The 11,323-nt window shown below is 38.5% G+C and overlaps 1 protein-coding gene and 1 non-coding gene across 2 annotated transcripts; both read right to left on the bottom strand.

Moving 5' to 3' along the window:
- Positions 1-1,298: 1,298 nt before the first annotated feature.
- On the bottom strand, positions 1,299-4,514 carry LOC113766184 (protein FAR1-RELATED SEQUENCE 5-like). The gene is made up of 6 exons (XM_027310399.1): positions 2,397-4,514; positions 2,193-2,273; positions 1,954-2,025; positions 1,681-1,788; positions 1,499-1,567; positions 1,299-1,370 (listed from the first exon to the last, which is right to left on the bottom strand). Exons 1-6 carry the CDS (start codon positions 4,512-4,514, stop codon positions 1,299-1,301), a joined length of 2,520 nt encoding a protein of 839 aa, XP_027166200.1.
- A 3,776-nt stretch (positions 4,515-8,290) lies between these two features.
- LOC113767216 lies at positions 8,291-8,397 on the bottom strand. The gene has a single exon (XR_003467935.1). It is a non-coding gene; the product is annotated as a small nucleolar RNA R71 (small nucleolar RNA).
- Positions 8,398-11,323: the final 2,926 nt, after the last annotated feature.

The following is an 11,323-nucleotide window of genomic DNA, read 5'->3' as shown; positions in this document are numbered from 1 at the left end:
CCATATGGGAGCCTGTTCGTGAGCGAAGAATGGAATTAGAGGTACTTTGTCGCTGGCATAGCCTCCGCGTCCCGAGAACAAGGTCGGCGGATCTTGTTATAGGACCACAAGCCAATGATGCAAGCGTATTACATAGACTACAGCGAGAAATTATGCAGATGGAGCGTAGGCTTCACAGGTTTCACGAGATCCAAGCCGCAAAAAGACATGGTATTGGAAAACAATTTGATGTTCAGCACATTTTAGCAGATCCCATGCTTATATCTGATCCGGACCTATCTGACTTTACTGAATCAAGCGACGATGACTTTCAAAGGTACATACCCCATTGTCTAATGCATGACGGCGTTCCCAAGTGTTGTATGGGATACAACTGATAACAAGGGATGTAGTTCAATGTTTGTTAGGGTAGCGGTAAAACTATACTCATTATAATCTCTACTCAAACAAATTGCTTACCATATTTGGATATTAATCATGCCTGTTAAACAGTCGTAACTAGTTGTAACGTAACAGTAACAGATCCCTAACTGGTTGTAACCCATTGTGTACTGTTCGTTCTTCCTTTTTGTTGCATTGTAAAACTTCATTTTAACGTTACAAATTAGTTCTCCAAGGAATCATTTTCTTATGCGCACCTATTACCAAAATGTGGTCGTGACCTGGCTTGACCATAATTTAATTAACCTAAAAACTTGTAATACCAATTGATGTGCCTGTGATATATCATGTCAATGGTGCACTAAATTCGTCAAGCGATGCAAAACAAATGGCCTAAATGATAATGTTTTATAAAAATAGCCCAATAATAATTCGAATTTATCATCATAATAAAATCAAGACAATTTAGACTTTAGATTGTGTTATCCTATATATCGTACCTTTGGCGGTGCGATCTATGCCAATAAATATGTTATTAAGGTATGCAATTGAATGTAGTAGAACGGTATACATATCACGATAACCATTCAACTGTTATGGTCGTTTTAGTGAAAAATATCCGATCACAAAAAACACGTTCAATTCTATTGTAAAATTGTTACTTCAATTTTCTACCAACTTTATAATTTTCTAACAATTTTATACAACCCAATACAAACTATTGATGACTACTAACACTAGATGCGATTACAATTGTAATCCACTTGTCTAAATTTGAAAAGAGTGAAACATCAATGGTGCCTGTATAACCTCGTCAATAAGTTGTAATAGCTTATTAACTGCTTGTAACGTACATATGCAGCATTCTCAAGTTGGGATAACCACTTAATGTCTCGTTCAAAATGTATAGTTACACATCATTCATCAACCTCATTTTGGGGGGAGGCGACGTCAACGCGTAGTTGCAATCCCTGTGTGTTATTTCTTTCCTGAAATGTGTAACGATGGCAAATCAGCAAATATTATTAATAAAACATACGATTAATGATATACGATGTCCAAGTCTCCAATTAATAACATTACATAAATATGTGCTGTAACGATAAAAATTTGTCACCTGAGGTGATGGTGCAAATACATGATATGCATCAACATCACAGTGTGTTGAAATTGCCCCACGCTCCTCCTACATTATATAGTATAAGTAATCGACTGTCAACAAATCATTACCAGTGCCTATATTACTCACTTATAAAGTTAAATTGGACTAGACATTATAACAAAAATGATATATCAGACCATTAAAACATCTCTGACGGAGTTATGCTTGGAAAAAATAGAAAATCTGGGATGCATCCATTCTGTAGGGACACTTGCAGGAGGCCCCTGATTAGCCAAACGGTGGACCTTGAAATAATAAAAAATAATACGTTATTAAAGCGAGCATACGTTAACTACATAATTTGCATGATTTGACAGCCTTCGGGAGCTCACCGTTACAATTAAAGAAAAAAAGGTAGCTCTACTACATGAACAAGAAGGTTTTATTTTAACAACTAAATGTAAGCATACCGTTTGACTTTCATCGATATCGGGAGCAACAGCATTTGGAGGGCCATTCACTGTCTGACTCATTGAATGCGTCTACAAGTTTCGTATGGGCAAAATCATTGTATGAGACAAACAAAATACGTATATCAGGAGGGATGACGGCCGTAACAACATTATCACACAATGTAACATCAATGTAACTATTTATGCTGTTAGAAACATCCAAATAAAAGCAAGAGTCATGTCCATTTTATACTAACCGAAACAGAGTCAGTAGATGAACGGCATCCCATAAACATGTATTCTTCAAATGAAATCGATGTCGGCTCCGATTCTGAGACCTACAGTATTGACACGGCAATAATATTATTTCATAATGAATGTTACCTAAACTTTAGTTAATAGTATAACAATAACTTAGTTTTAGCATAAATGTTCCCCATGTACCAAAATTTGATCCATACCGTAGTCTGTGTAGTCCTTGATAATCTAGATTTTCTTTTTACTCTGTCAAATTTATCGACCCAACTTCGCATCACTCTACTTTTCTTCCCACCGCCTCGTTTTTTAATGCCTCTTGCGACTACTGCCTCCCCCATTTCATTTACAATTTCAATTTTATCTCGTTCCTCCATATTCAAATTTTTTTGATTTTGCAAAGGTTGCTCTTCGCTTTCTGAGAGGAGGAGCTCAACTCTCTTTGACAAATCGGATATGACAGTGATTGCTACTTTGCTGGTGTCCTCCGACATTGCTGCTCGAGTTGCGACCTTAATCATGGCCGGAGCGAGCTCCCGATAACGAGTTGAAATCATGACTTTAGGATCAGCCACAACTTCCTGTCCTCGCCGATCAAAACAGTCTCCAGCCCGAGCTCTTTTTGTCCATCGCCTCTTAATGTATTCAGGAGGAATTATTTTTATGCCCACGGTATCAAACACCTTCAACGCGTGCCCACATAAAATGCCTTCATTCTCGTATTTTTTGCAACTGCAACGTACACTTAGATCATTCCGATTGAATACTACTGTTCTTTCAGGTCCTCCATCATACCTCATGACCGCAAACTCCACAAACATCGCTGCATCTTGTTGTCTCAATATAACCATAGCTGTTGACTCGCCATATTCATTTTGGAATGCAACAAATACGGTTGGTGAATACGTCTCTGATGCATGCACAAGCATAGGTGTTTGCCTTAACCCTACCATGGGGAGCTTTTGCCTCATTTCATATTCTGCGATCAGTTCATTATGTCTCTTTTCATCAACCACCCGATTGAAATGTCTAAAGAACTGCACAAGGTCATGATCCAGTTTCAAATGATTTTTAATTGCTGCATTTAGGCTTTCGCTGAGTTGGGTGCTTCGCATTCCCGCGGTCCATCTTTCTTTCATCATGCACCTTGCCCATTTATCACGAATTTTGTACAACCCCGAGAGCCATTCATTATTTTCAAGATTGTGTTTCTGCACCATCGCCTCCCACACCCTATTGAATTGTTCCACTTCTTCAAACTCATACATGCAGGCACCAAACATGTATGGAATATCACTATTTTCCTTGTAGTGATTGCCAAGATGTTTCATAAAATTACGCCTTATGTGAAACGTACATAGACCGTGAAATGTTTCAGGCATGGCAATTGAAAGAGCGGCTGTCATGGCGTGATCTTGGTCGGTTAGTATGGTACTTGGATGTTTTCCGCACATTGCTTCTAAAAATATACCAAACACCCATTTGAAAGAATCTATCGTCTCATCATACATAAGGGCAGCACCGAATATCACAATTTGCCTATACTGGTTAAAACCCACAAATACTCCAAGTGGCCGGTATTCTTTATTTGTTTTGTAGGTTGTGTCGAATGTGACTACGTCTCCAAAAAAGTTGTAGTCAATTAACATTCCTGCATCAGTCCAAAAGATATTCGTTATTTGTTCTTCACAGTCCAGCTGTACGGCATGAAAAAAGGATGGATTCTCGAGTGTTTGCTCTTGAAAATAATTCAGCATGCTACCTGCTTCTCCATATTTCAAGCTCCTTTCCCGTCTCGTTCGAAGATATCGTTTAAGATCATCCCGAATATATCCCACATTACCCATCCCACCTGCTTCCGTTCCCATAAGCTCATGGCTCTGTTTCAATGAAAGCCCAGCATCCTCGCTTATTTCAGCTTGGAATCTTTGAGCCATACTCACTTTTCTTTGTGATGGCATCATGTGAGCACATTGAGCAATGTGCAACTCATGATTATGCTCTAAGACAAGGTCATGCACACGGTATTTCATTGTCCCTCTAAACAACACAATAACCATCTTAGCTCCACACCCTGTTTTCGTCGGCGCTCGTGTCCTCTTTGGCATCACATCACCTTCGTACTTACGTTTCACACCTTCCTTGCAGCAACTATATCTCCTAAACGTGGTCACGCCGTCTTTGTCTTTATTCAGATAGTCTTTACGTACACTGAAATCCATTTTAAAGGCATACTTGTTGTAAAACTTGTACGCATCCTCTTCACTGTTGAACTCCATTCCTAATTCAGGGGTCCCATTTTCTGCCAATTTGCTGCAATCCATTACTTCTACTCCTGCCAATTATGCATCAAACACCCTAATTTGCAACATTTCATGAATAGTATGTACATAAACGACAATATAAATGTATATTACCATTTATAATGTGTTATGAATCACACATTACTCGTATACCAAATTCTATTATTACGCTTATCAATATGATTAATGATTCACATCACCTTACTTTTATTCTAAGAGCATTGCATTATCTATGTACAAATACAATTCCATGTACACTAACTTATACGGACTGTAATGTATTGGTCACACGATGTAAGTCTATTTTAACTGTATGTACATCCACGCTGGTGATTATATTTTGATTCTAGATTCTTTAGCTCACTGGACCTTATGTCATTCGTTAATGACAACCGCATAAACCAACTCCACATTTTCTACTTTTTCTACATTTTGAGGGCCAAACAAGTACTTTCTACTCATTGTAATATATTTCTTACATCATGTAATTGACTTACAACACAAGGTTCACCCATTTATTATTCACATATGTGTCTTTTCCTCTGCTTCACATCATTCAACTCTACGTCTCTATTTTATACACACTGTATGGTCAGGAGAGGGGCAAACTAATATTGCTCCATGAGCATGGACCAATTACTAGATGCACAATAATTCATATCAATTGTAATACGGTGGCTATAACATGTAACTAATTTACAACAAAATGTATATTCATTCACTTGTTAAATGCGACTTTGTTTCTCTCATCTTTCCCTAATTCCAGTCGATGGTTTACTTGAATACATAACCCTACTTTCTACTCATTGTAATATATTTCTTACATCATGTAATTGACTTACAACACAAGGTTCACCCATTTATTATTCACATATGTGTCTTTTCCTCTGCTTCACCTCATTCAACTCTACGCCTCCATTTTACACACACTATATGGTCAGGAGAGGGGCAAACTAATATTACTCCATGAGCATGGACCAATTACTAGATGCACAATGATTCATATCAATTGTAATACGGTGGCTATAACATGTAACTAATTTACAACAGGATGTATATTCATTCACTTGTTAAATGTGACTTTGTTTCTCTCATCTTTCCCTAATTCCAGTCGACGGTTTACTTGAATACATAACCCTAGGCCTTCCATAAACTACTATCCTATTATAGTCCATCACTGAAAAGCTGAATGCTCACACACACACAGATACGGTACACACATACAAACACAGTACAACTTCACTATTCTTCTATCATCTTCATATTATGTCTTCAGTGACTCTAATTTCATCCTTCCTTTAACAGATGTGCATTTGGGTGACAAATTATTGACCACAATTACTGACATGGTTCAGTCATGTTACCTTGATCTGCTAATACGTTTCACGTTTCACCGAAATCGGAGACGTAGCTGCTTCTGCTATTAAGTTGAAGGACAAAATCTGGTTTCGTGAGATGCTGAATTTTCTCTATTTGCTTCTACCTTACCGCCGCTCTTGCACGCATTCATAATACATACAATACTCTTATACCCAATTGGAGACCACAGCTGCTTCTGCTATTCAGTTTTACGGACAAACTTTGGCTTCATCTCTGTTTGCTTCTTCCATGCCGCCTGCCTCTCCATCCACTTTTCTGTCAATTGCTACCTTCATCAGAGTAGACTACACCCACTTCATCTAGAAACACCCAGTAGGTTGAATCCCACCTGAACTTCAGCTTTCTGCCTTCAGTGAGTGGTTGGTCAGAGTAGATTACCTTCACAAGCACATGAAGACGCTTCCCTCAGTTTTCTTTTCTGCGGCTAATTCAAAATTTCAACTTGAATTTCAAAAACCAATTCTCTTCCGTTTGCTCCGTCTGCTCCCGTTTGGAAGTCAACATTTTTTTATTGGAACGGCGTCGTTTTTGTGCCCTGCTTCAGCCTTGCTGACTTGGCTCATTTGTCTCCTCACGTTTTTTATTGTGAGGAGACCGTTCAGGAGCGATCCTCAGACGCAAAAGACTTTTCTTTCTCTTGCTTTTGGCCTGTATGTTTGACTCCTTCACTTTTGTCTTGGGATCTGTACAATTTGTGTGGGCTTTAGCATTGAATTTTGGGATTCAGTACGAACACCAATGCAGAGATAAGGAAGACTCTTCCTCTTTCCTTCTTCACTACTCCACTGTTCCAGATTCCTTGATGTTTGCGTGGATGAAATTAATTAAATCGCGCAAGGTTGATACGATGAGGAGCGACTAATTTTCCCCTCTACCCAAAGGTTGACGCGTAGGCGCGGTCCATAATATCTGTGAGATCTAATCGAATCTTCATTATTTCTTCCAATTTATTGCTGTTCCTGCGTTTCCTGAATTAATTGTTCATGGGTATTTTATTAATTGAATATCAACGGCCGGGTATTTGATTTAATTTAATAGCCTACTGCCACGTTAATTAAATAGAATCCGTAATTGTTCATTTAGTTAACATCCCGTGGCAACCACTATAATTGGCTTTATGATGGGGAAACGCAAGATCTAACTTAAATAAACCCTCTTAGCGTGTTTATTGGTTAAGGTTGGGTTCTTCTAGTTTTAATGCAATCGGGTAATTAAATTCCTACGGTCGTACCTAGGGTTGTTATCTGGTTAGAGAAGCAGTCAATGGTCGTACCTTGACTGTCGAAAAAGTAAGGAAGAACTGGTTGTCAGAGCTTGTTGATGACTATAACCAACCTAGTAATGCGTGGGTGAAATATCTTTGCATCAATGATCATTTAATTGGACCGTGCCTGAGCAGTTGAACCTTTGGGTAGAATTTTATTAATTGCTATTTTTAGTGAATTGTGCTTTGTGAGTTGGTTTTGAATTTAGTTCGCTTTATTTTTATTCTTATTTTTATTTTATTTGTTTGCCTCCCATTGAAAATCCCCCAATTTCACTCTGCTAATTTGGAAAGAAATAATTTCCTACCCGCTCCCTGTGGAATCGACCATACTTGCCATTGTACACAAAAGTAATATTCTTATAGACTAATCTGGTATATCGGATCAAGCAAACTCTTCGGGAACAGGGTGAATCAAGTAACCCATTGCACACCTAGGGTCCTTGCTCCAGTACTTGGATTTGTTCTATAATTAATTGTGGTGGTAATTAGGACTTTTTAGTAATTATTATTGCACAGGTTCGGCACCTGTCAATTTTTGGCGTCGTTGCCGGGGAGTTGGCGTTTGGATTATTTGTTTCTTTTCAAATTCAGTTTTTATTTTGTTTTATTTTATTCTTCTTGGTATTTTTGCTAGTTTATGCCCCGTTCTTCTCGCACAGGTGAATTGATATACGACCTTGAGGTTGAGAAGGCAGCGCGTAAGCGGAGACAACAGACCAAAAGACAAAAAGAAGGACACTTATTTATTGCAAACGAGTCAGTAGAAGACGAAGTAAGCATGACCAACACCCAAACATTAAGGGAGTTGGCTGCCTCGAAGCTGACTCACCAGCCCTTATGCATCACATTCCCCACTCTGGCTGAGAATACTGCTTTCGAACTGAAGTCGGGGCTGATTCACCTCTTACCTTCTTTCCATGGTCTCTCTGGCGAAGAACCCCACAAGCACGTTAAGGAGTTCGAGGTGGTTTGCTCTAATATGAAATCTCCTGGGTTCACTGAAGAGCAAATTAGACTGAGAGCCTTTCCGTTCTCTCTTAAGGATGCGGCTAAAGATTGGCTTTACTACCTACCAGCAGGTAGCATTACCACATGGGCGCAGTTGAAAAAGAAGTTTTTGGAAAAATTCTTCCCTTCATCTCGGGCTGCGAGTTTGAGGAAGGAAATCTGCAGCATTAAACATTATCCCGGAGAGTCCTTGTATGAATATTGGGAAAGGTTTAACAAGTTGTGCACTAGATGCCCACAGCATCAAATTAGTGAGTAACTGTTAATCCAATACTTCTATAAAGGACTCCAACCAACTGATAGGAGTATCATTGACGCTGCGAGTGGGAGAGCACTGGCAAACAAAACACCTAAGGAAGCGTGGGAGCTTATTGAAGCCATGGCAGAGAACTCTCAACAATTTGGCTTCCGTGAGAGCAACCCTACCCGTAGAGTTAACGAGGTGGAGTCGACATCTATTCAGCAACAGTTGTCGGAGCTAACATCCGTTGTTGGACAATTAGCGGTGGGAAATGTGTCCCAAGTAAAGGCCTGTGGAATCTGCACAAATATGGGCCACCCTACTGACTCATGCCTTATATTGCAAGAGGATGGGGTTGAGCAAGTGAACATGGCTGGGGGCGTACCCGCGTCTCGTTGACAGTACGATCCATACTCCAACACGTACAATCCATGTTGGAGAGATCACCCCAATTTCAGCTATGGTAATAGGCCGCAAAATGCATTCTCCAATCGTCCACCAGGATTTCAGCAACCTTGGCAACCGAAGTCCCAACCCTCGTCCTCCAATTCAGGAAGTTCTTTGGAGGAAATTGTCAAGAGTTTGGCCACAACTACCACTCAGCTCCAGCAGGAGACTAGGACCTTAGTCACGACCACTGCTCAACTCCAGCAAGAGACTAGGTCCTTGGTCGCGAGCACTACTCAGTTCCAACATTATACCAAAGCAGGCATGAAAGACATGGAGATTCGAATGAGTCAAATGACAACCGCCATTAATCGCCTAGAGTCCCATGTTTATGGAAAATTGCCATTTCAACCCGAGCCAAATCCCAGAAATGTAAGTGCCATGACATTAAGGAGTGGCAAAGAGGTGGAGGGACCTAAGTTGGTAAATTCGAAAAGCAAAAGTGAGGAGAAGATAGAAAAGAAGATTGAAGAGGCACTACAAGAATTTTGGTCATCAGTGATAACTACTTTTCGTCACAAATAATCAAAAAGTCGTCACTAATGACCATTATTGACAACATTTCAGTTGTCGCAAGGTCGTCACTGAATCTCCGTCGGTAAAAGTATACAGTGACGACTTTAAAGTCGTCAGTAAATAGAACATTTTTTATGACAATCTATGTCGTCAGTAAAAGATGAAAGTATACAGTGACGACCTTTGAGTCGTCACTGAATGAAACGTTTTATGACAATATATGTCATCAGTAAAATCTATAAATCTAGTGACAACACCTTCTCTTGTCAGTGATGCATGAAGGCACGGTAGTGAAGGCATAGGGGAATTAGTGACAACTTTGTTGTCAATAAATAGAACCTTTTTTATGACAATCTATGTCGTCAGTAAAAGATGAAAGTATACAGTGACGACCTTAGAGTCGTCACTGAATGAAACTTTTTATGACAATATATGTCATCAGTAAAATCTATAAATCTAGTGACAACATCTTCTCTTGTCAGTGATGCATGAAGGCACGATAGTGAAGGCATAGGGGAATTAGTGACAACTTTGTTGTCAATAAACCCCTGATCAACTGTGGCAACAATCCCTTATCAATAGACAGTTTTGATTGAGTGACAATAACAATTGTCAATAAAGACATCCTGCCTAGAAAAATACTACTCATTTACAACACCTTACACATGACTTTCCTACTACAATAATATCTAAAAAATGAAAATATCAGCAATGTTTAATAAATAACAAATGTAGGCACCCGTTACAATAGAATATGCCAAAATAATATATTAAATATTCAAATGTCATAAATAAGTGCAACATCATAGTACAAATAGTTTCATAAGTTTGAGTAGAACAAATACTACTCATATAAGTCAAGGCTGCACTAAAAAACATATTCCAAGTCCCAAAACATATCCTGTGCTTCTGAAACATTTTCTAAACTTAAGACAGCACTATAACCACAGTTTTTGAGCCGACATGTAAGCCGTACTGCTAATCTTCTTTGAAACCTCCAAAATGAGCAATTTATCTGCAATAAAGTAGTAAAGTTATTAGTAAAGTTATCAGGTGACAAAAGCAAAACAGTCTCTAATTGCTAAATAAACAACAAAAGTAACAAGCATTCACTAATATGATACCACCGTAATGAATGCAGCATTCACTAATATGATACCACCGTAATGAATGCAGCAATTGCAGGAGACAAAGTCATCCAAAGACAAGTGTGTTGTGATGTGAAAATTTGCTAACCGCAGACGACAAGACACTCGTAAATATTTTGTTTTGTAAATACTATAAAAACATGTATTGTCCTTTCAGGTCTAGCTTCTCTCTGTCTCTCTCTCTCCCTTTGTAAGTAAAGTACATGACACCACATTTTTGGTCTCGGCAAACAGAAAATTATTTTTTCTTTTTCTTTTTCTTTTTTTGGGGGGTGGGACCTAAGCAGAACTTCAGTAGAATCCTATTGGTAGATTTACTCTAGATTGAGATTTAATTAGTCTCATCTGTTACGTATGTTTTGCTGAACCATTCTAATTGCTTTATTAGACTAAACAGATATGTTACTATTTACTGGCTTGCTTACTGGTAATCAAATCCAACTTGCTGGCATCCGGAAAAACAATAAAAAAAAAATTCAATGGCTAGTAAAATTAGCCATAAGCAACTAACCCAAGATAATTGTATGAATTTGGTATCGTCGGTTCCAAAAAATCCAAGAATCAAATCAAAATTTCTTTGAGAAGAAACATAAATTTTTTTTTACACATCTATTTTGAGAGTTTTCAAGAATTCGATCAACCAAAACTTAGGCAAAACAAGATTATGGTATGAGGGCACCGTAATGAATGCAGCAATTGCAAAACAGAAAAACTAGAATCAGGACACCACATAGCAAATCATTAGGCTTAACTGGAAATTGCATGAAATTAATGTTTAGCAAGTATTCAAAAAGCTAAATCAGTATTTTGTTTTTGCTGTTCA

This window comes from Coffea eugenioides, chromosome 3, assembly GCF_003713205.1.
Source record: "Coffea eugenioides isolate CCC68of chromosome 3, Ceug_1.0, whole genome shotgun sequence".
Lineage (NCBI taxonomy): Eukaryota > Viridiplantae > Streptophyta > Magnoliopsida > Gentianales > Rubiaceae > Coffea > Coffea eugenioides.
Note: the sequence above shows the minus strand (reverse complement) of the source record. Positions and strands in the feature narration are given on the sequence as shown.